The sequence below is a fragment of the Drosophila nasuta genome, chromosome X, assembly GCF_023558535.2.
Source record: "Drosophila nasuta strain 15112-1781.00 chromosome X, ASM2355853v1, whole genome shotgun sequence".
Taxonomy (NCBI): Eukaryota; Metazoa; Arthropoda; class Insecta; order Diptera; family Drosophilidae; genus Drosophila; species Drosophila nasuta.
The window spans coordinates 14,122,010-14,145,534 of NC_083459.1; the positions used below are offsets into that span (position 1 = coordinate 14,122,010).

General features: G+C 38.6%; 4 protein-coding genes across 9 annotated transcripts; 3 read left to right on the plus strand and 1 right to left on the minus strand.

Moving 5' to 3' along the window:
• Nucleotides 1–490: 490 nt before the first annotated feature.
• LOC132797191 (1-phosphatidylinositol 4,5-bisphosphate phosphodiesterase gamma-1) lies at nucleotides 491–7,049 on the plus strand. The gene is given in 6 exon segments (XM_060808754.1): nucleotides 491–2,125; nucleotides 2,182–2,653; nucleotides 2,718–2,884; nucleotides 2,886–3,098; nucleotides 3,100–3,579; nucleotides 4,458–7,049. Coding segments are annotated over 6 exon segments (3,684 nt in total). The 5' UTR covers nucleotides 491–844; the 3' UTR covers nucleotides 5,529–7,049.
• Nucleotides 7,050–7,115: 66 nt separating this feature from the next.
• LOC132797196 (splicing factor U2AF 50 kDa subunit) lies at nucleotides 7,116–10,951 on the minus strand. Of its 2 annotated transcripts, none has more exons than XM_060808765.1 (5): nucleotides 10,790–10,951; nucleotides 8,874–9,437; nucleotides 8,708–8,796; nucleotides 7,898–8,020; nucleotides 7,116–7,816 (listed from the first exon to the last, which is right to left on the minus strand). In XM_060808765.1, the coding sequence occupies exons 1-5, from the start codon at nucleotides 10,800–10,802 to the stop codon at nucleotides 7,355–7,357; spliced, it is 1,251 nt and encodes a 416-aa protein (XP_060664748.1). In that variant the 5' UTR covers nucleotides 10,803–10,951; the 3' UTR covers nucleotides 7,116–7,354. The 2 variants fall into 2 exon arrangements, with proteins under 2 accessions (XP_060664748.1, XP_060664747.1); XM_060808764.1 differs by having other exon boundaries at nucleotides 8,708–8,799.
• A 196-nt stretch (nucleotides 10,952–11,147) lies between these two features.
• LOC132797195 (phosphatidylinositol N-acetylglucosaminyltransferase subunit Q) lies at nucleotides 11,148–13,193 on the plus strand. 5 transcript variants are annotated; one of them, XM_060808760.1, is made up of 8 exons: nucleotides 11,151–11,948; nucleotides 12,026–12,134; nucleotides 12,189–12,324; nucleotides 12,394–12,538; nucleotides 12,592–12,668; nucleotides 12,722–12,837; nucleotides 12,893–13,007; nucleotides 13,065–13,193. In XM_060808760.1, the coding sequence occupies exons 1-8, from the start codon at nucleotides 11,269–11,271 to the stop codon at nucleotides 13,160–13,162; spliced, it is 1,476 nt and encodes a 491-aa protein (XP_060664743.1). In that variant the 5' UTR covers nucleotides 11,151–11,268; the 3' UTR covers nucleotides 13,163–13,193. The 5 variants fall into 5 exon arrangements, 3 of the variants coding, with proteins under 3 accessions (XP_060664745.1, XP_060664743.1, XP_060664746.1); XM_060808763.1 differs by having other exon boundaries at nucleotides 11,787–11,965; XR_009633637.1 differs by lacking the exon at nucleotides 13,065–13,193 and having other exon boundaries at nucleotides 11,149–11,948; nucleotides 12,726–12,837; nucleotides 12,893–12,985.
• A 175-nt stretch (nucleotides 13,194–13,368) lies between these two features.
• On the plus strand, nucleotides 13,369–23,050 carry LOC132797193 (protein no-on-transient A). Its single transcript, XM_060808757.1, has 5 exons — nucleotides 13,369–13,793; nucleotides 15,254–16,538; nucleotides 17,835–18,167; nucleotides 18,255–18,322; nucleotides 19,641–23,050. The coding sequence occupies exons 1-5, from the start codon at nucleotides 13,464–13,466 to the stop codon at nucleotides 19,746–19,748; spliced, it is 2,124 nt and encodes a 707-aa protein (XP_060664740.1). The 5' UTR covers nucleotides 13,369–13,463; the 3' UTR covers nucleotides 19,749–23,050.
• Nucleotides 23,051–23,525: the final 475 nt, after the last annotated feature.

Genomic DNA, 23,525 nt, shown 5'->3' on the forward strand with positions numbered 1-23,525 from the left:
CGCACTGTTGCGATAAATACGTTATCCTGCGTTACCGTTAATTCCCTGCGACTGTTACTTAACAGTAATACTATAATTAGGCATTCTAATGCTAGAGTTTTTTATTGTAGGTGATTTTAATTTTAATTAACTGTGTATTTGGCTTATTACTACGTGTAATTTTTTAAGCTTTTCAAATTATAATTTTGAATGATTAATTTTAACTGTTGCAATCGCCCAAAATGGTGCTCTATTTTGCGCTAACATTAACAGCGCATTACGAAGTGCAACATTGACATAGCGATGCAAGTTCTGAAGCATTGAAAGTAAATAGAAAAAGTGCATTAATGGCATATTTTAAAATAAATAAAATGCATATGCTATAATAAAAAATTTAAAACAAATAAATTAATTTCAATAATAACTGTCTGCAAAAATATCGATGCGCTCCATCGATTTAAAAACAAATGTATCGAATATATCGAGCTATCGATAATGCCAACGATGTATCTCCACCTCTATATCGGACACATTCAACAAGTGCAATTTGTAAAATAAAAACGCAGCGGCAGTAAAAAGCGGAACCCATAATTAATTCCATAAACTCGCCGCGTGACCAACAAATAAAATCATTTTGCTGTGTAATGTTGACCAAACTATAACAAACCGAGAAAAAGTGGAAAACAAGAAGCGGATGTGTCCACCATACCGAACGTATAGAAAACATATTGCAAGATAGAGATAGCAATAGAGAAAGATACTTGCGGGAGAGAGCGCGAGTGGCTGTGTGTGTGTTTTTTGTTATTTTGGAGATATTTATGCATGTTTTTCATTTGTTTAGAAAACACGAAATAAAGTGAATGCAATGAGTTGCTTTAGTGCAATGAATACGCCCCTTTTGGGCGAAATGGAGCAAACGATTTGTATGCTGGAGCGCGGCACAATTGTGACGAAATTATATGGGAAACAACGACGCCCCGAACGTCGCCATCTCATGCTGATCAGAGAGACCCGTCAGCTGTTATGGTCAACGGTGGCGGCGCACACACGCACCGACTACGAGGGCACAATACAGTTGCGCGAAATCTGTGAGATACGCGTGGGCAAGAACTCCAAGGAGTTTCGACTGCATGCCGACGATTGTCAGCGCTTCGAGAGCAGCAAATGCTTTGTGATCATGTATGGCAACAGTTTCAAACTGAAGAGCTTTTCGGTGGTGGCGCTCTCCGAGATCGAGGCGGACAATTGGGTGCGTGGATTGCGGTATATGGTTAAGGATACGATTAATGCCCCATATCCGTTGCAAATAGATCGCTGGTTGCGTCGCGAGTATTATTCTTTTGAGAATTGCAATTCACATCTGACGAAATCGGAGCAAAACAGTCAGGTGACCATCAAGGATTTCAAGACATTCTTGGCCAGCGTCAGCTGCAAGATGAGCACCAGCAAGTTCATGGAATGCTTCACTGATGACATACGCCGCAAACATGATCTCAAATTCGATGACTTTTCGCGTCTATATCAGAAACTCTTGTTGCCCGCGAATTTTGTGAATATATTGTGCGGCAGCGAATTCAATTATTCGGAGGATAAGAAACAATTGCGACCGTTGGAGTTTAAACGGTTTCTGGAGAGCGAACAGCGGGATTACAGTGTCGGTGACTTGGGGAGCATATCGGGTTTTATGCGCGATTTCGTGCAGGATGTGGAACGTGATGTGCAGGAACCATTTCTGACCATCGCCGAGTTCGTGGACTATCTGTTCTCGAAGCAGAACGATCTGTGGGACACGAAATATGACAGCATCTTCATGGACATGAATCAACCGTTGTCCTCATATTGGATTGCTTCATCGCACAACACGTATCTGACGGGCGATCAGTTTTCCAGCGAATCCTCTTGCGAGGCCTATGCTCGTGCCTTGCGCATGGGCTGTCGCTGCATTGAACTGGACTGCTGGAACGGTCCCGACAATTTGCCGTACATCTTTCACGGGCACACGATGACATCGAAAATTAAATTCATGGATGTAATCAAAACGATCAAGGATCATGCGTTCACAACGTCCGAGTATCCGGTGATCTTGTCCATCGAACAGAACTGCTCTTTGGAGCAGCAGCGCAACATGGCGCATGCGCTCATCGAGGTGAGTTTTGAATTTCCACTTAATGATTTATCATTATTAATGGCTTTTGCTCTCAGGTCTTTGGCGACATGCTGTTGACACAGCCCTGCGATCGCAATGAGGTGCACTTGCCATCGCCATATCAACTGCGTCGCAAGATCATACTAAAGCACAAGAAGTTGCCGCAATTCGATGAAAATCTGCCGGCAGTTGGTGTCAACAATGGCACGATTGCGGCATTCAGTCATCGCTCATCGCTGGGCGGCACCACCGACGATGGCGATAATATGCAGAAGATCCTGAAAAAGGGATTGCTGTACTTCAAGGATCCCGTGGACAAATCGTGGAACCTCTATCAGTTTGTGCTCACGCAACAGGAGTTGATCTACACCTCGGAGATAAACGAGGGTCGCAATGGCAACTCCGAGGACGATGATTTTGGCCTCTCGGCTTGCACACTGAACAGCAACATGCAGCAGAAGCAAAAGGACACATCGGCCAACGATGAGCTGCACTTTGGCGAGAACTGGTTCCATGGCAAGCTCGAGGGTGTGTGAAGTTTATTATATATTCCTTGTAATTCACTTCCTAAATTGGTTTCTTGCACTTGCAGGCGGCAGACCGGAGGCAGATCAACTACTGGAGAAGTACAAGCATCTGGGCGATGGCACATTTCTGGTGCGCGAATCCGCCACATTTGTGGGTGATTATAGTTTGTCTTTCTGGCGCCGCAATAGTCCCAATCATTGTCGCATCAAATCGAAACATGAGAATGGCTCGAAAAAAGTATTATCTCGTTGAGAATTTCGTTTTCGATTCGCTATACTCGCTGATTGTGTACTATCGCAAGAATATGCTGCGCAGCTCCGAGTTCTCCATCATACTGAAGGAGCCGGTGCCCCAGCCAAAGAAACACGAGAGCCAGGAATGGTTTCACCCAAGCACAACCAAAGAGCAGGCTGACAAGGGGCTGTTTAAGCTGGACATTGGTTCGTTTTTTGGTGCGGCCATCGGTGCAGAGCGCCAATGCATTTGTCATCTCATTCACCATCAATCGCAAGATCAAACATTGTCGCATCATGCAGGAGGGACGTCTCTATGCCATCGATACACTGCAATTTGAATCGCTTGTCTCGCTCATCCATTATTATATGCGCAATCCGCTGTATCGCAATGTGAAGTTGATGCATCCAGTGTCGCAGGAGCTGTTGCGACAGACGCTCATCGAGAATGCGCAGCTGCATAGCGAGCATGGCGGCGGCGGTGATAGCAATGGTGCCTCCAACTATATGGGATCCAATCTGGAGGAGTATGTCACCTGCAAAGCATTGTACAGCTACAAGGCGGATAAGCCCGATGAACTGTCGTTTCCCAAGCACGCCATCATCACGAATGTCCAACGGAACAATTCGATGTGGTGGAAGGGCGATTACGGTGGTATGATCCAACACCATCTGCCGGCCAACTACGTTAAGGTGAGCAGCGTAAATATATAGTTAAGAAAAGAAATTTTAATTAGGGGAATAAGGAAATAAGCCACCAAATCGAAAGCAAAGAAATTGTAATTAGGCAAATAAGCAAACAAACCGAAAGCAATGTGCCACATGCTTATCAAGTCAATGTTAAGCCATTACAAAACACAAAGGAAATGACTGTTAATGGGCTACTTCAATTGTATTATAAGCAAACTCTTATCAACACAAAAACTGACCTATAGAAACCAAAAAAAAATATATTCAAGAAGTAAACACAGAAATAAGACAGAAAGACACACAAAATTGACCAGTATAAAAACGAGGAAATACATTTAAAAACAAGTAAGAAAGCTACAGTTGGGTGTGCTCGACTGTGAGATACCCGATACTCATTTTGCACAAAAGTAAAACAGTATTAGTCTTAAAATATACCGCAAAATACTAAAAATAGACCAAAGGTTATATTTTGTATAGTGATGAAGTACTGCTACATTCAAAATATATATAATACACCTGATTGTCAGTCAAATCATATAATACCCCATAAAACATATCGTATAAACATATAAAAAATATACCAAAGGTCATATTTGGTATATCGATGAAATAGGCCAAAAAGGTCAAAAGCTAAAGCAACTAAGACCTGATAGCAGCAGTTTTCATATGGACAGACAGACGGATAAACATGTATATATCGTCTATGCTGTTGACGCTGATCAAGTATATATAGACTTTATGAGGTCGGAGATGACTCCTTTTCTTATAATACCCTTCTAGCCCCATGGATAGCGGGGTATAACAATAATTTCGATTACCTTAAAATCACATGACACAATATTCAATACTCATGCTCATGCATTTTAATCTTCAATTTCTAGGTGATTGATTCGGCGACAGAAGATTACAATTCGGTGAACGAGGAGGGCAACGATGGACGCACCGATTCCATTGAGATTTACGGTGCGGTCGCCTCGCTCTTTGAGTCCAACGAGCCGGGCATTATCATCAAGCTGCAGATACAAACGCCAACGATGCAGAATCCCTTCATCATTGGCTTTGACATACAGGAGACGGCATACGAATGGATCAAGGCGATACAGGATGCAGCGTTGATTGCCAGCCAGCTGGCAACGGAGCGTCGCAAAAAGGAGCGTACAGCGCGTGTAGCCAAAGAAATGTCCGATTTGATCATCTATTTCCGTAGCGTGCCGTTCCGCGATCACTCATGGATCTTTCAGGAGATGTCGAGTTTCCCCGAAACAAAGGCCGAAAAGCAGTTCATCCAACAGAATATGCCGCTATTTCTATCATATCATCGCAATCAAATCAGTCGCGTCTATCCGAAGGGTCAGCGTCTTGACTCGTCCAATTTCAATCCGGTGCCGTTCTGGAACATTGGCTCCCAGATGATTGCACTCAATTATCAGACAGGCGACAAGGCCATGCAACTGAATCAGGCCAAGTTTCGGAATAATGGACAATGCGGTTACATTTTGAAGCCCACATTCATGCGCTACGATAATTTCAATCCAAACAATCCACTGTCCGAGGGCCTCACCGAGATCAAGGTGAATATGCGCATTATTGCGGCACGGCATCTGTTCCGCGGTGGCAAATCGAATAATCCGCAGATTGTGGTCGAGATCGTTGGCGCCAGCTTTGACAGCGGCATCAAGTATCGCACCAAGGTGAATGAGAACGGTTTCAATCCGATTTGGAATGAATCGTTCGAGTTCACCGTCCACAATCCGCAGTTCGCTCTGCTGCGCTTCGAGGTGCAGGACGAGGATATGTTTGCCGAAACGCATTTCAATGCGCAGGCCTGTTATCCTTTGTCCTGCATCCGTCAGGGATATCGCAGTGTCATATTGCGCAATAAGTTCAGCGAAGAACTCGAACTGTCGTCACTGTTGGTCTACGTTGAGCTCATCAATAGGACATCCACTTGACCTTTGCGTTAAGTTCGCCCAAGAAGAAACGTATCAAGTATTGCATCACACATATCTATAAAAAAAAACACACACACATATATACATATCTCGTTAAGCTGATTCTCATGGTAAGCACATTCTTAGCAACGTTATTCAATTTATAAGCACTTCACTTCAGTCTGAAAGCAAATGAATACCCCAAAACAATTTAAGCGGTACAGACACAATCAAAATTATAATAATCCCCATGTTTTGTGCAATAGCTCTGCCACTTTTTGGCTAAGCGCTGCCAACCTAACACATTGTTGGTACAAATTGAGTTAATCCACTATTGAACTTTTGCAATTTACAATTTGAGATTTTTAAAGTCTACGTGTTAATAATTAATGTGCCTCTTTAGACTCGTCTTTACTTCTTTAAAGACACAGAGCGAGCAAACACACATGTTTTTAGTGCAATTGTAGCGCTGCCACTTTTTGGCTTGGCGCTGTCAACTTAACAGCACACATCAAAAATTTTTTTGGACTTGCTCTCTGTATCAGTTAGTAGTTGTAGCTGTTTTTTTTTTAAACTCGTAACTGTGTATTGGGCGACTCATGATAATCGCATTCCAGTATGAAAAGTGATCAGAAAAATCCCAAAAGAAAAAAAGATTTACATACATACATATATATATATATTTATATATACAGACACGCACAGGTGTATTGCGTTAACGATGCCTGGCGCAGCCAACTTAACTGCATAATCGCTCACTTCATCGAACATACATATACACATATTCGCCTAAATCTAATTATTTATTCGACTTTTCCTCTAGTATTTAATATTTTAATTGTGCCTTGTTTTATTTGAAAACAGGAAGCGAATGCGATCCATTCATATATGTATTTTTTATTTTAGAAAAAAAAGAAAAAAACTATTTTGTAACTACAAATTACTAGACAATTACGAGAGTATATATCTATATATACCTTTATACTATGTATGTATTTATTATATATGAGAAATATGTATGGTATTTAATTTTTGTGTATTTTCCATTTATGTATTTTACGTATTTTTGAGAAATATTGTTATCGTGCGTGATGAGATCGTGAATTTCATGGCATGAACATGGCGAAAAGCATTTATTAAATGTAGTTGAAATGAACAAACAAATCTAAAATGATGCAATGTGTTTCTTTCCTATACTTTTCAATCAGACGAACTATACATATATACTTTTATATTGTTTTTAACAGCAGCTGCATTGCTTGAAAACAAAATTGCATTTTCTTAAGAACTGCTAAGAAATACAAAAACAATAACTATTATTAATGCATTGAATACAAAATTGCTATCCCATTGCATTATTTCATCGCATCAAATAAAAGTTTAGCGCGTGTTTACACTGAGTATATATCCAGATATATAGTACGATATATATATATATATATAGAAATACTGTTACAAATTTGCGATTATAAACAAAAAAAAGTGTATAAATATATTTCTAAAATGCCAAATAAAGTTGATATAGTTCTTGTTCTCTGTTAATTGTTTGTTCAAATAAATTCCTCCCCAAGAATATAGATAGTTAGAATAAACAAATGTCGATGTGAGTGTATTTGGATAAAAGTCATGAATTGTTATATTTTATTTATGTGATTGTTTTTTGTTGGTTTTTTTTTGTATCTTTTGTTTTATATTTTTTGTTGTTTTCATCATATACTTCGCATTTCTTTACTTGATAATTTTTTGTTTTCGTTTTGCATTTGTTTTTTTATTTTGTTGTTTGTTTTAATATATTTATATGTATATTGGACAAAGTGGTAAATGTGTGAAATACGTAGAAACTTGATCTAAAATTCGCGTCTATGGTATTTGTCAGGATCGAAATATGATGTAACAACAACGCGATCGCTGAACTTGCGACCAGTGAGCGCCTGCTGTGCCTTTTGGCAATCGAGCACGGAGTTAAATTCGACAAACACTTTGCCGCATCCGGGCACCTCAACGCCCTCGATGGGTCGCGGTATCTCAACGCTGCGTACGACACCGTATTTCGTGCACTCCTCCTTAATGTCCTCCAATATATCCTCGTATTCCTCCTCGTCGCGCAGCTCGTCCGGTGTCACCATATTGAGCAGACACAACACCTCGGTGGGCGGTCCCGATGTGACCACTGTCGATAGTCCCGGCACTTGGAGCATCACCGACTGACTGGTATTTGCCGCATTCTGAGCATTCTTGGCGCCAACGCTGGCACGCTGCACAATCAACTTCTTGTCGCCCAGCTGCATGCCATTTAAGCCAGCAATTGACTGCGGCGTGAGAGAGAGAGAACAATACATTGATTAGCAAGAGACAACAATAGCGAGAGAAAGCAAGAGAGTGTGACTTACCTGATCCGTAATGCTTAGATCCACGTACTCACAAAAGGCGTAGCCTTTACTCAACCCAGTGGCAGCATCCTTAACCAGATTGAATGCCCTCAACTTGCCAAACGATAGCAACAACTCTTTCACCTGTCGAAATGAAAAGCATGATATGTAATAAGGTAAAAATAATTTAACACGACAACGAAAGTCAATTTATGTAAGTTATAAATTCAACTATAATCTTTTACACCAAGCCTGTCATTAAACTTGAAACTGCTTTAAATCAATCTATAGCAATTTATCCCAAGTCTATCATTAAAATAAATTATTTGGGCTTACTCAACAAGCTAATTTGTAATGGTCAAATTGCGGCTGTGTTTAGGTAAAGGTTATTACTTTTTTAGACTAGTCATATTTTAAACAAATGTAAAAACTTTCTGACAATCTATAATAACAATTCTATGTGCCAACCATGTTATTTTGACTATTAACGACCAAAAAATAAATATAGCAAGAAAACTACAATCGAGTGTGCTCGACTGTGAGATACTCACTACCCATTTTTAATAAAAGCAAAACAGTGCAATATTAATTTAAAAATATACCAAAATCGTATACCGCAGTATACTAAAAATATACCATATGTCATAAATGCTAAAAATATACCAAATTTTCAGTCAAAACTATCGTGTAAAAAATATGAAGCAAAAATGCATAATTTTACATATTTACTTTGCTGTTGTGGCAGAATTTAGCTGACTTCAATTTCTAGTTTAGACAATTGGCAAACAATCTACAAATTATCTACACGATTTCCATATAAATCTTGCTCACCTGCTCGTCATTTAGATAATTGGGCAGACCTCCAATAAATATTTTGTGTGGCGAATCGGGCACCACGGTTGAGATGACTCCGCTGGACACTGCTTGTGCGGAAACGGAAAATGCAATGTTAAACAAGAAAGTTGTGATTGAAGTTTTTAAATGCCATTCAACTTACCAACAGCTGGCTTTACAGCGGGCGTATCTGTGATGCCGGGCATGGGTTGGTAATCATGTGGGCGCCTAATTTTGAGGTCTTGTCCTTTCAAATTGATGCCATCGAAGGCCATCGCCTGGGTGGTCTCATCAATCGAACGGAACTCGAGGAAAGCGAAATTCTTGTCCAAATTGATTTGGCATGCCAGGACGGGGCTGCCGGCGGCTTGTGCTAAACCAACTAAATGCATTTGTTGATTGAAAAACTCCATCATTTCCTCCTCGGTGACACCGAACGGAATGTTGCCCACATATAAGCGTCGGGCCTGTCGAGTGATCGTTGATCCCACAACGGGCACGGCTGTTTGCGGCGTATCGGGGACAACGCTGGCCGGGATTTGTCCCGATGCCTGCATCGCTTTGTACTGCATCGGTGTGATGTGCTCGAAGCCCGGCGGCGGCACATCCCAATACAATGATGGCTTGCGCCGTGAGTTGCGATGATGGCGGCGATCCCTGGACCGATCGCGATGCCTGTCACGGGAGCGGGAGCGATGACGACGCCTGTCACGTTCACGATCACGATCTGCAAGAAAAATCGGTAATACAATTAAATGAGCTGCATTATATTATATATGAAAAAACAATGAACAAACTAGGCTTCTGAGCTAAATGCTTATTGGATTTCATGGAATTACAAAAAGTTCGGATGCTGAGCAGTATTTCGACTTCCTTTTTGGGTTTTCGAGCTTTTTTTTAGTTAGTCCCAAATCGTTTACTGTTAAGTCGCTTGTATCTAAAGTTTAAAGGAATTTCGTGCTACGGAACAACTTTTGAAACTCCTTTAGGTTCGTAAAAGCTTTTGTACCGGTTCAAATAGGTTCAAAAGCTTTAGTTTTAACTAGTTTTTGAACCGTTGCAATGTGTGAAGTAAACAGTTTATTTTTTTTTGGAAAGCATTACATAAACCAACTGATTTAATTGTTAATAGTAAGTAATGCTTAAGTAAACAATTATTTGTGAGCGCTATCAGCTGATTGTTGTATCAAAAATGTTTATATGGGATGAGTAAACAACAATGCTTGCAGGTACTGTACATGGGCAATTTGTTTACATATCGTTAATATAAATATATGTATATCTATAATTATCATAATTGCCGGCTTTAATTAAATGTGCTTTTATACCACTTATATACATATATATAATGTACACATATGTATATATAATGCAAATAGTTTATACTTATGGGGTTAGCACACGTATAAATACATACATACAATACACACCCATACACAAGCACATATGCACACACACATTGCCGCAGCCGCCCAATCGCAATACGCAATGCGGTTATTTTGGTGGGAAAAAAATAGTGTGCACACACACGCTTACACCAATGCAAATATTAAGATGAATGCGTACATCTGTATGTATCCACATAAATTCATCGCATGTATCATCGGATGCTAGATGCATTGCAATTTAAGGGCCAACAAAATAAAATGAAATTTCACAAATTAACATACAACACACATCCCCATGCAAGTGTTTGTATGTGTGTGTCACACCAATATGTCTGCCGGTCCATTAAAAAGTTGGCGAGAGGAGTCCAAAAATGCTGCTGGCGATACGCGTAAATTATGGAGGTGGGTTGAGAGTTTATTAAACGTTTTGCAGCAGCACATAGCAAAATTCGTTGCGTATACAGGTGCGTTGTTAAATTGCAGGCATCATTTTTTCCTTTTGAATGCGTTCAACCATTCTATTTATGTAAACTTATGTACATAGAGACAACACTCATGTAGATATGTATGTATGCACATTCGTGTGTAAATTGTCCGAAGCCAAGCAGAGAACCTTTTTGTGTGTGCAATTGTGTGTGCAGAATTTTTCTTCTCTCTTTGTTGGTGTTATTTTATCGTTTGCGCTACTCACCGTCATATCCCATTTTGATACAGTAGCTTTTTCTTTATATAAATTCCTTTTAATTAACACGAAAATTTAGCAATGTACGAACTATTTAAAACAAAAAAAAAGCCGATGAAATATGTATCCCCTTCGATGTGAATGCGAATGTGTATGTCAACACATATCTGCGAAACGATATAAAACAGAACACGTGAAAAACCAGGGAATGTGTGGAATTGAAATGCAAACACTCAACATGGTTGCATTCAGTATGACCGCTACAATTTGACATCGATACAAAATACTGATACCGGTTGGCAAATACACCATAACGGCGACCACCCTCAACTCGATATATCGATTGCAGACGTTTTGTCATGTTATCGCTAACCAGTTTCGCAGTCTATCGAAATATAGGTATTCTCTAAATATTTGTTGTCTGTTTGTTTTTGTATTATGTGGTTAACTAAAGCCGGCTTCTTTTGAATAAAAAAAAACACAAAATCATGAGCATAAAGATATTTTTACCGACGAATTACTTTTATGTGAAACGCTCCTGCAACCTATATGGTCAATTGCACATTAGCGACGACAATGTTGTGGTCTACTATGTGGTCGATGTCGATGACACCAACACCGATGACAGCAATAAAACAGCAACAACAACAATAATGGACAGAGGAGAATGCAATCATATGCGTTTCTTGGGTGCCATACAATGCAGCGACTCGTATGCGGATAGCAAACATTGCAATGCACACGACATGATGCTATGCTTTACATACAACAATGAATCCCCCAATGTCTCGCTGATGTTCACTGGCATAACACCCGAAAATCTAAACCAAATCAAATTGATACTGTACGACAAACAAATCGTGCGTAGTCTGATCATTAAGGGCTACAATACTCTCAATCATTGGACAATGCGCGAAACGTCGCCGCGTCAAATTAATGATGAATGCGATTTCTATATGCTCGCACGATTAGTGCAACCGGAGCCGGGAGCGATACGCAACAAATCGGAGGGTCTATGGTTCTATGGCAGTCAACCGTTATGTTTGCTGGCTAATTTACCAATGCAATTGTTTAAGTACATCGTGGGCAATGCGGTGGTTAACGGCATCATTATGCACACGGTCATCTTTAAGCACTATAAGGAATGGCAGACGATTTATGCAGCCGGGTAAATGATGACAACATGTTCGTTGATCAAAGTTCTCTCTTCGATGATCGATCTCTCATTATTCCCCTTCGATTTAGTTCCAGACTGACGAACATTATGATTGATCGTGCACTGGGCATATTGTTGATGTTGCTGTTGTTCACACTTGCCTCGCATCCTGGCGATTTCCTCATTCAGATCTCACACGTAAGCTCCAACACATATTCATATAATCACATAAAGAAATAAGGAGTTTTCCAGATCATCATCAGTCAGCTGTACAGTCTGTTAAAGGTTTTAGAGGGTAGCCCAATTGGTCTCAAGCTAAACATACATCTAAATAATTTCTTTCTCGATTGCTTTAAATACCACATTGAATTGTGGTCCACATTTTTGGGTATGATATTTAATTCCTTTCCCACATTTGCATTTCTAACTAACTACGTTTTTCTCTTAATATTTATAGACTTAATTGAGCCAATTGTGCGACAAGTGTTTCTGGCAATTGGCGCATTCGGTTGTCTGGGCTTTACCTATCAGATCGCATTGCTCGCTGATCTAATCTCAATTGTCGGTCTGCATGCGCATTGCTTTTACGTCTATACCAAAGTGTAGGATAATTCCTTATTTGTTGTCTTTTGTGATTGTCATTTTCTTTTAACAGATTAAATAATGTGGGAGTGAAAGGACTGACTGTATTATGGCAAGTGGTGCGTGGCAATCGTTATAACATTCTTCGAAGTAAGTCAACTTTGTTGTTGCTAAACTTTTTACATGAATCTCTTGATTTTCAGATAGAATTGAAGCACACAATTATATGAATCGCCAGCTATATCTTGCCACAATATTTTTCTCGGCTATTTTATTCTTGTTTCCCACAACGCTTGTCTATTACGTTGTTTTTGCTACAGTAAGTTATGTCTATCATAATTTAACTTTTAATCAATATCATTTATTTTATTTAGCTAAAGGCATTAACGTTCGCTACATTGGCCATTTTGGAGTTTTTTCGACGCAAGATTTTAAATTTCCCCATAGAAATGTTTCTGAAATGTGTGAAAAAAGGATTTAACGAAATTGGTATACATTTTAAATCTTTAGAAGTCTTCAACTAACTAATTATCTGTCTTTTTATAGACTGCCTGCGAGTATTGGACATTCCGCTTCAAAAACAATTATATTTCAACTATCGAAATTCTAAAATTGTAATATTTGTATATAAACTGCAAGTTTAAGACAATTAAAAACAAGCTAAACATAAACCACTAACAATATCCGTGTTTTAAACAAATTTCATTGTCAAAACGTTCCATTTTTAAATTGTATTTCATTCCACTCTCGATTACTATCGATATAACACGCACGGCTGCTTTGCATGTCGGTGTGTGACCGTTTGCATATTTATCGAATTATCGAAGCTCTAGCCACATCACTAATCGTTTTTACTGTTCGTTTCAGTCGCCGACTAAAACTGGACGAACGTGTTGTGTAATTTTGCAAAAAAGTTCTTAATTTTTTTCCAAACTAAATTTTATAATGGATAATTCTGTGAAAATTGATCCTGGTAATACAGCACCAATGCCTCAACGCCAACAAATACGTGGCAACAATCAGCAAAATAAGAATATGGGCGGCAAACAAAAGCAGCTTGATGACGGCGGCGGCCCCGCTGAAAAGAGACAACGCTTCGGTGGTGGCGGCGGCGGCGGTGGTCCCAACATTCAAAATCAAAATGGCGGGGGTGGCCAGAATCCAAATAAGAATTTTGGTGGCAACAAGGGTGGATTTGGTGGCGGCAATCGCAACCGCAACCGTGGCGGCAACAATCCAAATAGGTCCAATTTCCAAAATCAGAACAATCTAAACGTAAGTAATGAATAAACAACGAAAAATACATAAATGCAATTCAAGTAATTGACTGCTCAAAGCAATTTTCTAAAAAAAAAAAGAACAAAATCATTTCATCTGACGGCTGAAGGTTCCCGTTTTCAACAAGCATGAATTAAATGCATTCTTAAAGTTTATTTGTGCGAAAATGTGATCGACTGTGTGTGTATTGCGGGGTGATGTCTTGTATGTATACATGCATACAAATTATGGATGTATGTGTTAAAAGTGTGTGTATGTGCTTGCTTCTCTTCTCGACTTCAAAAGATATGAAATAATTACAATTGTGGTCAAAGAGGGGCATAAAATGCTACTTTGACCCTTAAAAATGCAATAATTTTTAACGTGGCATAAAATATTGCAGAAATTAATACTTCTAACAAATACATACAATATTGTATGTGCAATGTGCATGTATACATAAGTGCATACTTGTTTCTTTTTTATGCAATACTTAAAATCTCTGCGAGGGCTCGCAAAATCTATTTAAATGGCAAATGTTGGTGGCCGTTATATGAATATGCATACATAATTTTGTTTTCTGTCTTTTTTTTTTTCTTTATTTTTTCCCACTTGCTGCAAAAAATTATTTTTTCGGCACAATTCACATTAAACGTATACAACACATACACATGCACACGAGAAGTGCAGTGCGTGCGTTCGTGTGTAAGTGTACAGTATAGTTGTCTCGCTTGCACCAATAACATTGAGCTAAAACAGCTTTTGTGTTGTATTTCACGCTACGCGATCTCACTGTTAGAGTTGCTTCAAGTGTATATGTGTATGAGTAAATTCTAAGAGCAACAAAACCGGCTCCATGTTATGGTAGTTGGCTAGTCCACCATATGGGAGAATTTTGCTCTGTTGTGTTCTTGTGTTTCGTGGGTTGGTTTGGTCAAGGGGCGGGTTGGTGTTATTTTGCCATATGTATGTGTATGTATTAATACGTACGCAAAATGTCATTAACCTTCATTTTATTTTTGATTCTTACATTTGCTTTGTTTATGCGAATCGTTTGACGCAGTTTTGTGCTGCATATTTTGGAATTTATTTTGCTTGAACATCGATTGATCACCAAGTTCAATCGCATCTCTGATATGATGATAATAATGTGTTATCTCTCGCTATATGCTATGTACAAACATCAGTTGCTGCAATTGCCATTTCTCGACATGCACCTCTGATGTTGATGTTTTATCGGGAACAAAGTTATCGATTATGCGATTTGCATTTGCGCATTGTGGGTGTTGGGGTGATAAGCTTCAGGAGTGGGTGGGCTGATCGATAAATGATCAGATGAGAAATGTCTTCTCTTTTGTTTACTGTACTGTAGTTGTAGTGTAAATCAAATCACAATTTATTTCTTTCTTTATACCATATTCTTGAATATACCAATCTACATCCAAATATATATAATACACACCCACACACACTCACAGCAAAAGTCCAATGCAGAGGCACCCAAGCCGGACGGAGGAAACGTTAATGACAAATCTAATGAAGCTTCAAGCGGCGGCAACAATGCCAATCAATCCAATCCAAATGCAGCGGGCCAAGCTCAGGCTCAAGTTCAAAACCAGGGACAAGCTCATGCTCATGCCCAGGCTCAGCAACAGCAGCAGCAGCAACAACAGCAGCACCAGCACCAGAATCAAGGGTTTAGGCCACGCGGTGGCAATGGAGGCGGTGGTCAGCATGGTGGAGGTGGTGGAGGTAACAATGGAGGAGGAGGAGGAGGTGGCGGCGGCGGTGGAGGAGGCGGACGCGATCGGAATCGCGGATCACGCGGTGGTCAGCATGGCGGCGGCGGTGGAGGAGGCGGTGGCGGCGGAGGACAAAACTCTGGCGGCGGCGGTGGTGGAGGCGGCGGCGGTGGCGGCAACAATTCGCTGCGTGGCGATGATTTCTTTATTGCGCAACGTTTGCGCAGCATCAGTGGGCCAACCCATGAGTTGCCACCTATTGAGGTAGCCCAAGAAACGAAATTCTCTGGCCGCAATCGCCTGTATGTGGGCAATCTGACAAATGATATTACCGACGATGAGTTGCGTGAAATCTTTAAGCCGTACGGTGAAATTGGCGAGATATTCTCCAATTTGGAGAAGAACTTTACATTCCTCAAAGTCGATTATCATGTGAATGCCGAAAAGGCCAAGCGTGCTCTAGACGGTTCGTTGCGCAAGGGTCGCCAATTGCGCGTCCGATTCGCACCCAATGCAACCATATTGCGTGTCAGTAATTTGACGCCATTTGTCTCCAACGAATTGCTTTACAAGGCATTCGAAGTGTTTGGACCCATTGAGCGGGCAAGCATTACGGTTGATGATCGTGGCAAGCATTTGGGCGAGGGAACGGTTGAGTTTGCCAAAAAATCATCGGCTAGCGCCTGTTTGCGTTTGTGCAATGAGAAATGCTTCTTTTTGACATCGTCGTTGCGTCCATGCCTCGTCGAACCGATGGATGTGAACGATGACAATGATGGATTGCCAGAGAAGGCGTTGAACAAGAAGGGTCCCGATTTCAATCAGGAGCGCAGCGTTGGTCCACGCTTCGCCGATATCAATTCGTTTGAGCATGAGTACGGCTCGCGATGGAAGCAATTGCATGATCTATACAAGAGCAAGCAAGATGCTCTCAAGCGTGAGCTCAAAATGGAAGAAGAGAAGCTAGAAGCTCAAATGGAGTACGCTCGCTATGAGCAAGAAACAGAGCTATTGCGTCAAGGTCAGTATAAAACCGTGGGTACTATATCGACTACCTACTATTTCCAAATCTGAAAACGAAAGCAAAAACAAAAAAAAAAAAATTGAAACCATATTCTTATTTTTTTTGTAACTCTTCGGGTTTGGCCGAAGTTTTGATCTTTGTGTATCTCAAACCTCTAGTCTATTCCTCTCCTCAACCACAACCCTTGCCGTCTTTCAGTGGCTCTCTTTACATTGTAATCTCTCGCAGCGATAGTAAGCAAAACTGTCGATAACACCCAACAATTTTTTCATTCTAATTAAGCTTTTCTATGGCGAACGCTCACGACAACACTATCTTGTGGCGATTGCTATCGATAGTTTTCGTGATGCTGCTCAATCACTGACTAATCGTCGTCTGTTTTGCACTCTCTTTGATTATTAATCTATATATTTATTTATAATCGTCCGTTGGCTAATACATTTCGTGTAGTGCTAATTTTAATTGTGTTATGTTGTAACCTCTCTCTCAAACAAAAAAAAATCAAACAAATTCCTACCCTAGCATCTAAGTTCTACATGAATCTTGAGCTCATAATTATAACGAATACATATTGCGATTGGGTTGGGTATTACTTAAGAGTTGCACTCACCGCTGATGGTGTTATTATGATTATGTGGGGGTATATCTGATAGATATCTTATAACTTGCTTGATCTATGACGACTGATGATAGTCAAATATCATAATATTATTGTCAATATATGTTAGGAATTCTCATGAAGGCCATTAAATTTGGCATAACTTTGCAATATTATCGATGATCAGTGTCAGTTTTTATGTGCTGATGTTTAACACGAAATTTATGAAGGTCATAATACCGACCAAAAACTTTGTATATATATTTTAAAGTGCAAGAAATCGATCGATTTCTTAGCTATATCGAAAGGCTGTATCAGCCGAATTTAAGGACTGGGAATTTTTGTGGATTATTATAAAGGTAATTTGTATATATATGGGGAGATTTTAGACATGGACTATTATATATTTTTGATGGGACACATCGATTGTAATCGATATATAGGCATTAATATTTTGAACAACCCTTCATGATCGTAACAACATGTACTTTTGCTCTCTCTCTTTTTATGTATATTATGTACTCAATATATCATTCCGCTGTGTTTTTTGGGAGGGGGAAGAGCTGTAAAGTTCCGATGGGGCGGCAACTTTGCTTTTGCTGCTTCCAAATTGAGATCGACAAAAAACAAAATGCTTTTAGCATTTCGATTAAAATTGCATTTCGCATGTCTAATAAACGTTTGTCATTTTATAGAGTTAAGAAAACGCGAATCCGATAATGAGCGCAAGAAATTGGAATGGGAACTTCGCGAAAAGCAGGCGGAGGAGATGCGCAAACGCGAGGAGGAAACGATGCGTCGCCATCAGACCGAAATGCAGAGTCGGATGGTCCGCCAGGAGGAGGATATGCGCCGTCGCCAGCAGGAGAACACGTTGTTCATGCAGGCTCAGCAGTTGAACTCGCTGCTCGATCAACAGGAAGTCTTTGGCGGCGGTAATAATGGCGGTGGCGGCGGCGGTGGCAACGGAGGCGGCGGCAACTTTGACAACTTTGGCGGCAGTAACTCGCCATTCGAGGTTTTCCGAGGTAAGTGTGTGGGTTGTACGCTGTGCTGCGTGTGTCTACTACAAACCTGGTGCATCTGATTAACATGTTTCCTATGCATCATTACAGGAAATAATAATAACAACAACAACATGGGAGGCAACAATTCCGGTCCAGGTCCCAACAACCAGCAGCAGGTATGTAACACGCACTTCCAGGTTGCGCTTTTATTGGGTGGATCGATATCGATGTTCGGTATTCATTCACAGTCATTATCTCACATCATTCTGTTATGCATCTTTAACCATTCTGCTAACGATTTGTCTAGTCTAGAGGAGGGGAATAGAAATGGGGCCACTTTTCTGTTATCGGCTTTAAAAATGTATTTTTAATGCAAAAATTTCAAATTTAAAAAATCGTTTTTTTCCCAAAGGTTTTTTGAAAAGTTCGAGATTCACATACGAATTTCTATATATATTAGCTATATCATTAACAATCGTTAAAGATCTTTAGTTATAAACTTTGTAGTAATGTTATTTTACCAATTATGGAAATTGAGAATGGGAATGTCACCTTAATTGGAGACATCTCAGTTTGCCATTTTTCTTCATGACATACCAGATTTTTTGTAGCTTTAAATTCTAGAATTCCCAATCGTAGCAACTGTGCAGTATTTTGGTATATTTAGCCACAAGCTTATGCGGTCTCACTGCAAGCAGAAGCTTAGCTTTGAACCTGAGCTTGCAAGAAGAAAGCTTGAGAATATTTGCATTGTGAGCTTTTTTCGATTACAACGAATGGTCGTCGATTAAAATATCGATTTATTTGAATGCAGTTAGATTGTGTGATATTTGCATGGTAAAAGGTAAAGAGAGAGAAGTGTTGAAAAGATTTATTCTCTGTTTTGGTGGCTTATGTGATCTGTGGATATTTCCCGATCTGCCTTAATGTTATATTTGCGCAACGAGTTTATTTTTAAATTTTAAATTTGCAATCACATTAATTAACCACAACAATTAGCAGCTCTCAGACTCGTGAGCAGAGCCTCTATAAATATATGTATACCATGCATATATAGAGGAAATGTATAGTATATGCGTATGTTACACCAGTTGAGCTGTTCATCATTAACGGCCAATGCAATGCCTATGAGCGTGACTTGTGATTCTCTTTAATCTTGTGGGGGATCTTTGAAAGTTAACACAATTTATATTATTTATATAGAGAGTTCATCACTATGGGAAGTGGCAGTTTTTTTTTATTATTATTATTTTTGGAAAGGGGCTCAAAACACAAATATGCCGCTATTAAATAGCGTGCCGCATGATATAATGATATGGTGCTTGGACATCTGGCATGTGAAATGATGTTATATGCTATGCCCTTCTATAATTTAAGGGTGAGTCTATTGAGGTTTGTGGGAGTAGAGAGGGAAGGGAGTTGGGAATGGTTTAATTACACTTCAATCAAACTACAGTAAAATCACTCGAATATATATTTTCCTTGCTTGAATAGGATGGCTTCGCATCTTTTGAATTTGGGGTTAACAATATGAACCAAGGCGGCAATCAACGTGGAAATAACGGCGGCAATAATGTTCCATGGGGACGACGTCGTTTTTAGACATGCTCCCGATATCAATCAAATGGACCACACATAAACCCAAAAAAAAAAGAACAATTACAAAACTAAAAAACAAATCAATAACTTCTTGCATACATAAATCCGATATTTAGATATATATGCATGTACTAATAATAAATCAGTCTCTATATACAAATATATGTATATCGATTATCATATATATGTATGTGTGACGTCGCAAATCGAACAGTTTGCTATCGATTTTGCATTTGTTTTACAAAACTTAATCCAAATTGTTTGCTATCGAATGTAAATTGAGATACACATATTATTATCATTAAGTAATTACATTAACATTAATTATACTTAACTTAAACTATTTGCTACACCCAAAACAACTACCATACAAAAAACTTCTAATATAAACATCTAGACATATATACAGGGATGCTACAGAAATCGTTCAACAATTTCAACGGTGCCACAGAAACCGGATTTTTAAGGTTTTTAGTAAATTTTACCAACCTCAACCTTTTCGAACTTGCCTATTCATATTTTTTTTTTTTATCATAATCATCCATCAAGTTCAGCTTAGAAAATGTGGCATCACTGACCTTGACTTTGAAAATGTCAAACGAGGTGGCAACGCCAGCGGAATGAAAGCTGCTTGATAGCGAAATCATTCCTCTCAAAACTTGCCGAATCGATTTCTGTAGCACCCCTGATATTTAAATATATATATATTAATATATAATAGCACTATATGTATATACATATATATGCATTACATATATATAAATATAGGTATTATTTGATACAATTATTTCTGCAAATATGTCATCGTGAAGTGTCATCTCAATAAAGAAAACTTTGATTTTGAAGAATTGAAAAACTACTATATAATTATGTATGCTCCAACCTGACTTGGAAAACTCTCTTGAGCTACTTTTTTTTTAATATTGTTAATTTGAAAATTTTTTTCTTGAATATTGCAATTTTATTTAATTTTTTTTTTTTAAATTCTCTTGAATTGAATATTGAAATATAATCTGATATATGGTATAGACATTGTATATGTTCGTTAACTTTTCGTATTCTTGCTACAATCTCTGCTACTATATGGTGAGTATGATGCAGTGGGATTATTTTTGTCTATGGATTTGGGATCAATTGGGGGATATTTAACAAAATGTTGGGAAATATTTTGGCAATTTTTGAATTACTTGCGATGTGGACTTTAAAGATCTATAGAACATGTGTAATAGTTCTTGTCCAGCTCTGTTAAACAATATTTTATATGAATTCTTAAAAAATAATATACTATATAGAAATTGTAATTACATTATGAACGGCGGAGTTTCGTTGAACTTTAACTTAATATTATAAGTATGTCGAATTGTGATTGGATGTGGGAATGAAGAAGGAATGCTTTGATGATATATGGAATGTATTTCATTTGGAATGGAATTAATTGCTGGGGAATAAAAAGAAATTTGCGAAACTGATTCGGGAAGCTTAAAATCGTATCGTACCATGACAATGATGATTTTTTGCTTTTTTTTTGTGATAGCAATTAAGTGCTATGTATGTATATGTGGAACTCCATTATAATTAGCAAAAGGTATGTACGGTTACGGATCATGCCACAAAACTGACACTTGACACAATGCCAAGTCAATTAAATGTAATTGGATCTGACTAATGTTTATGTCTGCCATATAAATGCACTTGCAGATATTAAGGGCACTGAACTGTCTATATACATACATATCGAATGTATGAGTAATCTGCAATTCTAAGATTTACTGTGTTTATAAAAATAGCGATTTTTGTTTCCAAGAGTTCTGCTGTCTGCAAGAGTATCAAATATTCGGCTCGATCGAATTTGTTTCTTATCTTTGATTTTCTTTTGGATCGTAAAGAAAATCAACTCTCTATATTTTCGTTATATGTTTCATTCACAATTAAATCAACCTAACTAATTCACAGCTCTCGAATTTCTCCCGATTCTTAATCGACTTTCGGCGACGATTTGTCGATGCAAATGTAATGCAATATGAATATCGATGGCGATAAGTCGATCCGATCGATGGGTCTTCATACGTTATGACGTCTATTTTTGGATAACTTCCATTTGTGTGTGACGACTCAAATCGATTGCGTACCCAAATCACGTACTTTGTGAATACTTGAATTCGTTTCTATTTGTAAATTGCGCAACATTTTGTTTATATTGATATTGTAACAAAAGGTAACTTGATTGGTGGAATGCTCTTAAGATTTTGTTACCTGCTTTTTTTTTGCCACCCTGCACAATTTCCCCTTGTACTTTTGGGATTATAAGGGGAACAAATCGAATGGTGACTTTCCATTTCTCGAAATCATATTTGATGTAATGTGTGCGTTTTTTGTTGTTGTTGTATTATTACTATTGACAATCTGTGTATTTCGGAACTGTTTGAACAATTGTGGACTCGAACGGATTACAAATGAAATGAAATAATGGCCAGAGCAATATGTGTATGATCAACAATGATAATTATAATGCAACATCACATGGTTAATGATCCATTTCTTCCCCAATAATTGCACAGAAATCACACTGTGCCGAGGAAGTTTCAAATCATCTATTTAATTATATTTAAATATTGTTTACGTACACACATATTTACTATTATATATGTATGTGTGTGTGTAATAAACCTAATTGAGTGATTTTTATTATCCATTGCTTGGGGGAATTTACCCATCTGAAAAAAATAATATATAAGGGGATCGCAGAAATCGAATGCTTTTTTTTTGTGGGTAATTAATAATTTCATGGAAGGCTTTAATGGAAATTTTCTATTGAAATTCTTATTTTAAATTTCATTCTTTTGTTTTAACAAAATTCCCAGAATTTCCCCGTCAAATTTATTGCTAAGAATTGTTAATTTAATTGAATTGATCTAATTTAATTGAACATGATCTAAGATCAAACTCGAAATTTGCGGAAGTAAAATTTCTTTTATTTTGAAAGTAATCTCTTTTTGATGAATAAATTCCCAAAAAAAAATTCCCCAGGTGTCGCTCAAGCACAGTTGTTTTTATTGCACTGGTTCTAGTTCCAGTTCCAACGATTGCCAACTTTTATTGAAGTTTTACCGGTTCTAACCAATCGACAAAAAAAAAATCCGTTATTTATTGCTGCGACAAGTTACTTAATTCTAATGCGAGCTGTTTAATTTGCTGTTGCGCTAATGAGGAACAAGTAATTAAAATATTTTATTATGCTTACAGGGATCTACACCATTGCAAGGATGCTCGAGATGTTCACGATGTTGCTGTTGTTGTTGTTGTTTGACAGCAACAAATCCTATGAATTATTATTGTGACGTCACTTTTATGGTGCATTCAAAAAACTCGCCACTAGGTGGCGACAATAAAATGAAAAGACTGTTTTGTATGGCAATTGAAAACATCCCGAGTTTTTATTTGATTTAGCATGGGAAGTCGAATGTTGCTGTTGCGGTTGTTGTTGTTGCTGTTGCTGTGCAGCGCAGAGAGGCATAAAATAACTCAGCCGTAGACGACGGAAGCGGATTGGATGAAACTGGCACACAAACCCCATAAACAAAAAAATACAAAAAAAAAATATATATCGTTCGTTCGTACTCCTAATGCTGCCACACCGGCATCGCAAAAGGAAACTGAAACTGAAATTGAACGCGCGGCGTCGCCGCAAATTGTGACGCAATTCAATCACGCTGAACTGCTGCTATGTATGTATGTATATGCACTGCTCACACACACGCACACATACGTTCATTTGGCGAT

What these genes read in the sequence shown, in the direction of transcription:
- LOC132797196 (XM_060808764.1), bottom strand. An exon ending in ATTATCTAAATGACGAGCAG is followed by an intron (nt 8,021 to 8,707) that starts GTGAGCAAGATT and finishes TCATTTCGACAG; the next exon opens with GTGAAAGAGTTGTTGCTATC. An exon ending in ATCTAAGCATTACGGATCAG is followed by an intron (nt 7,817 to 7,897) that starts GTAAGTCACACT and finishes CTCACGCCGCAG; the next exon opens with TCAATTGCTGGCTTAAATGG.
- LOC132797195 (XM_060808760.1), top strand. Translation starts at nt 11,269, where the DNA reads ATGAGCATAAAGATATTTTTACCGACGAATTACTTTTATGTGAAACGC. An exon ending in CAGACGATTTATGCAGCCGG is followed by an intron (nt 11,949 to 12,025) that starts GTAAATGATGAC and finishes CCTTCGATTTAG; the next exon opens with TTCCAGACTGACGAACATTA. An exon ending in ATTACGTTGTTTTTGCTACA is followed by an intron (nt 12,838 to 12,892) that starts GTAAGTTATGTC and finishes TATTTTATTTAG; the next exon opens with CTAAAGGCATTAACGTTCGC.
- LOC132797193 (XM_060808757.1), top strand. Translation starts at nt 13,464, where the DNA reads ATGGATAATTCTGTGAAAATTGATCCTGGTAATACAGCACCAATGCCT. An exon ending in AACAGAGCTATTGCGTCAAG is followed by an intron (nt 16,539 to 17,834) that starts GTCAGTATAAAA and finishes GTCATTTTATAG; the next exon opens with AGTTAAGAAAACGCGAATCC. An exon ending in GCCATTCGAGGTTTTCCGAG is followed by an intron (nt 18,168 to 18,254) that starts GTAAGTGTGTGG and finishes GCATCATTACAG; the next exon opens with GAAATAATAATAACAACAAC.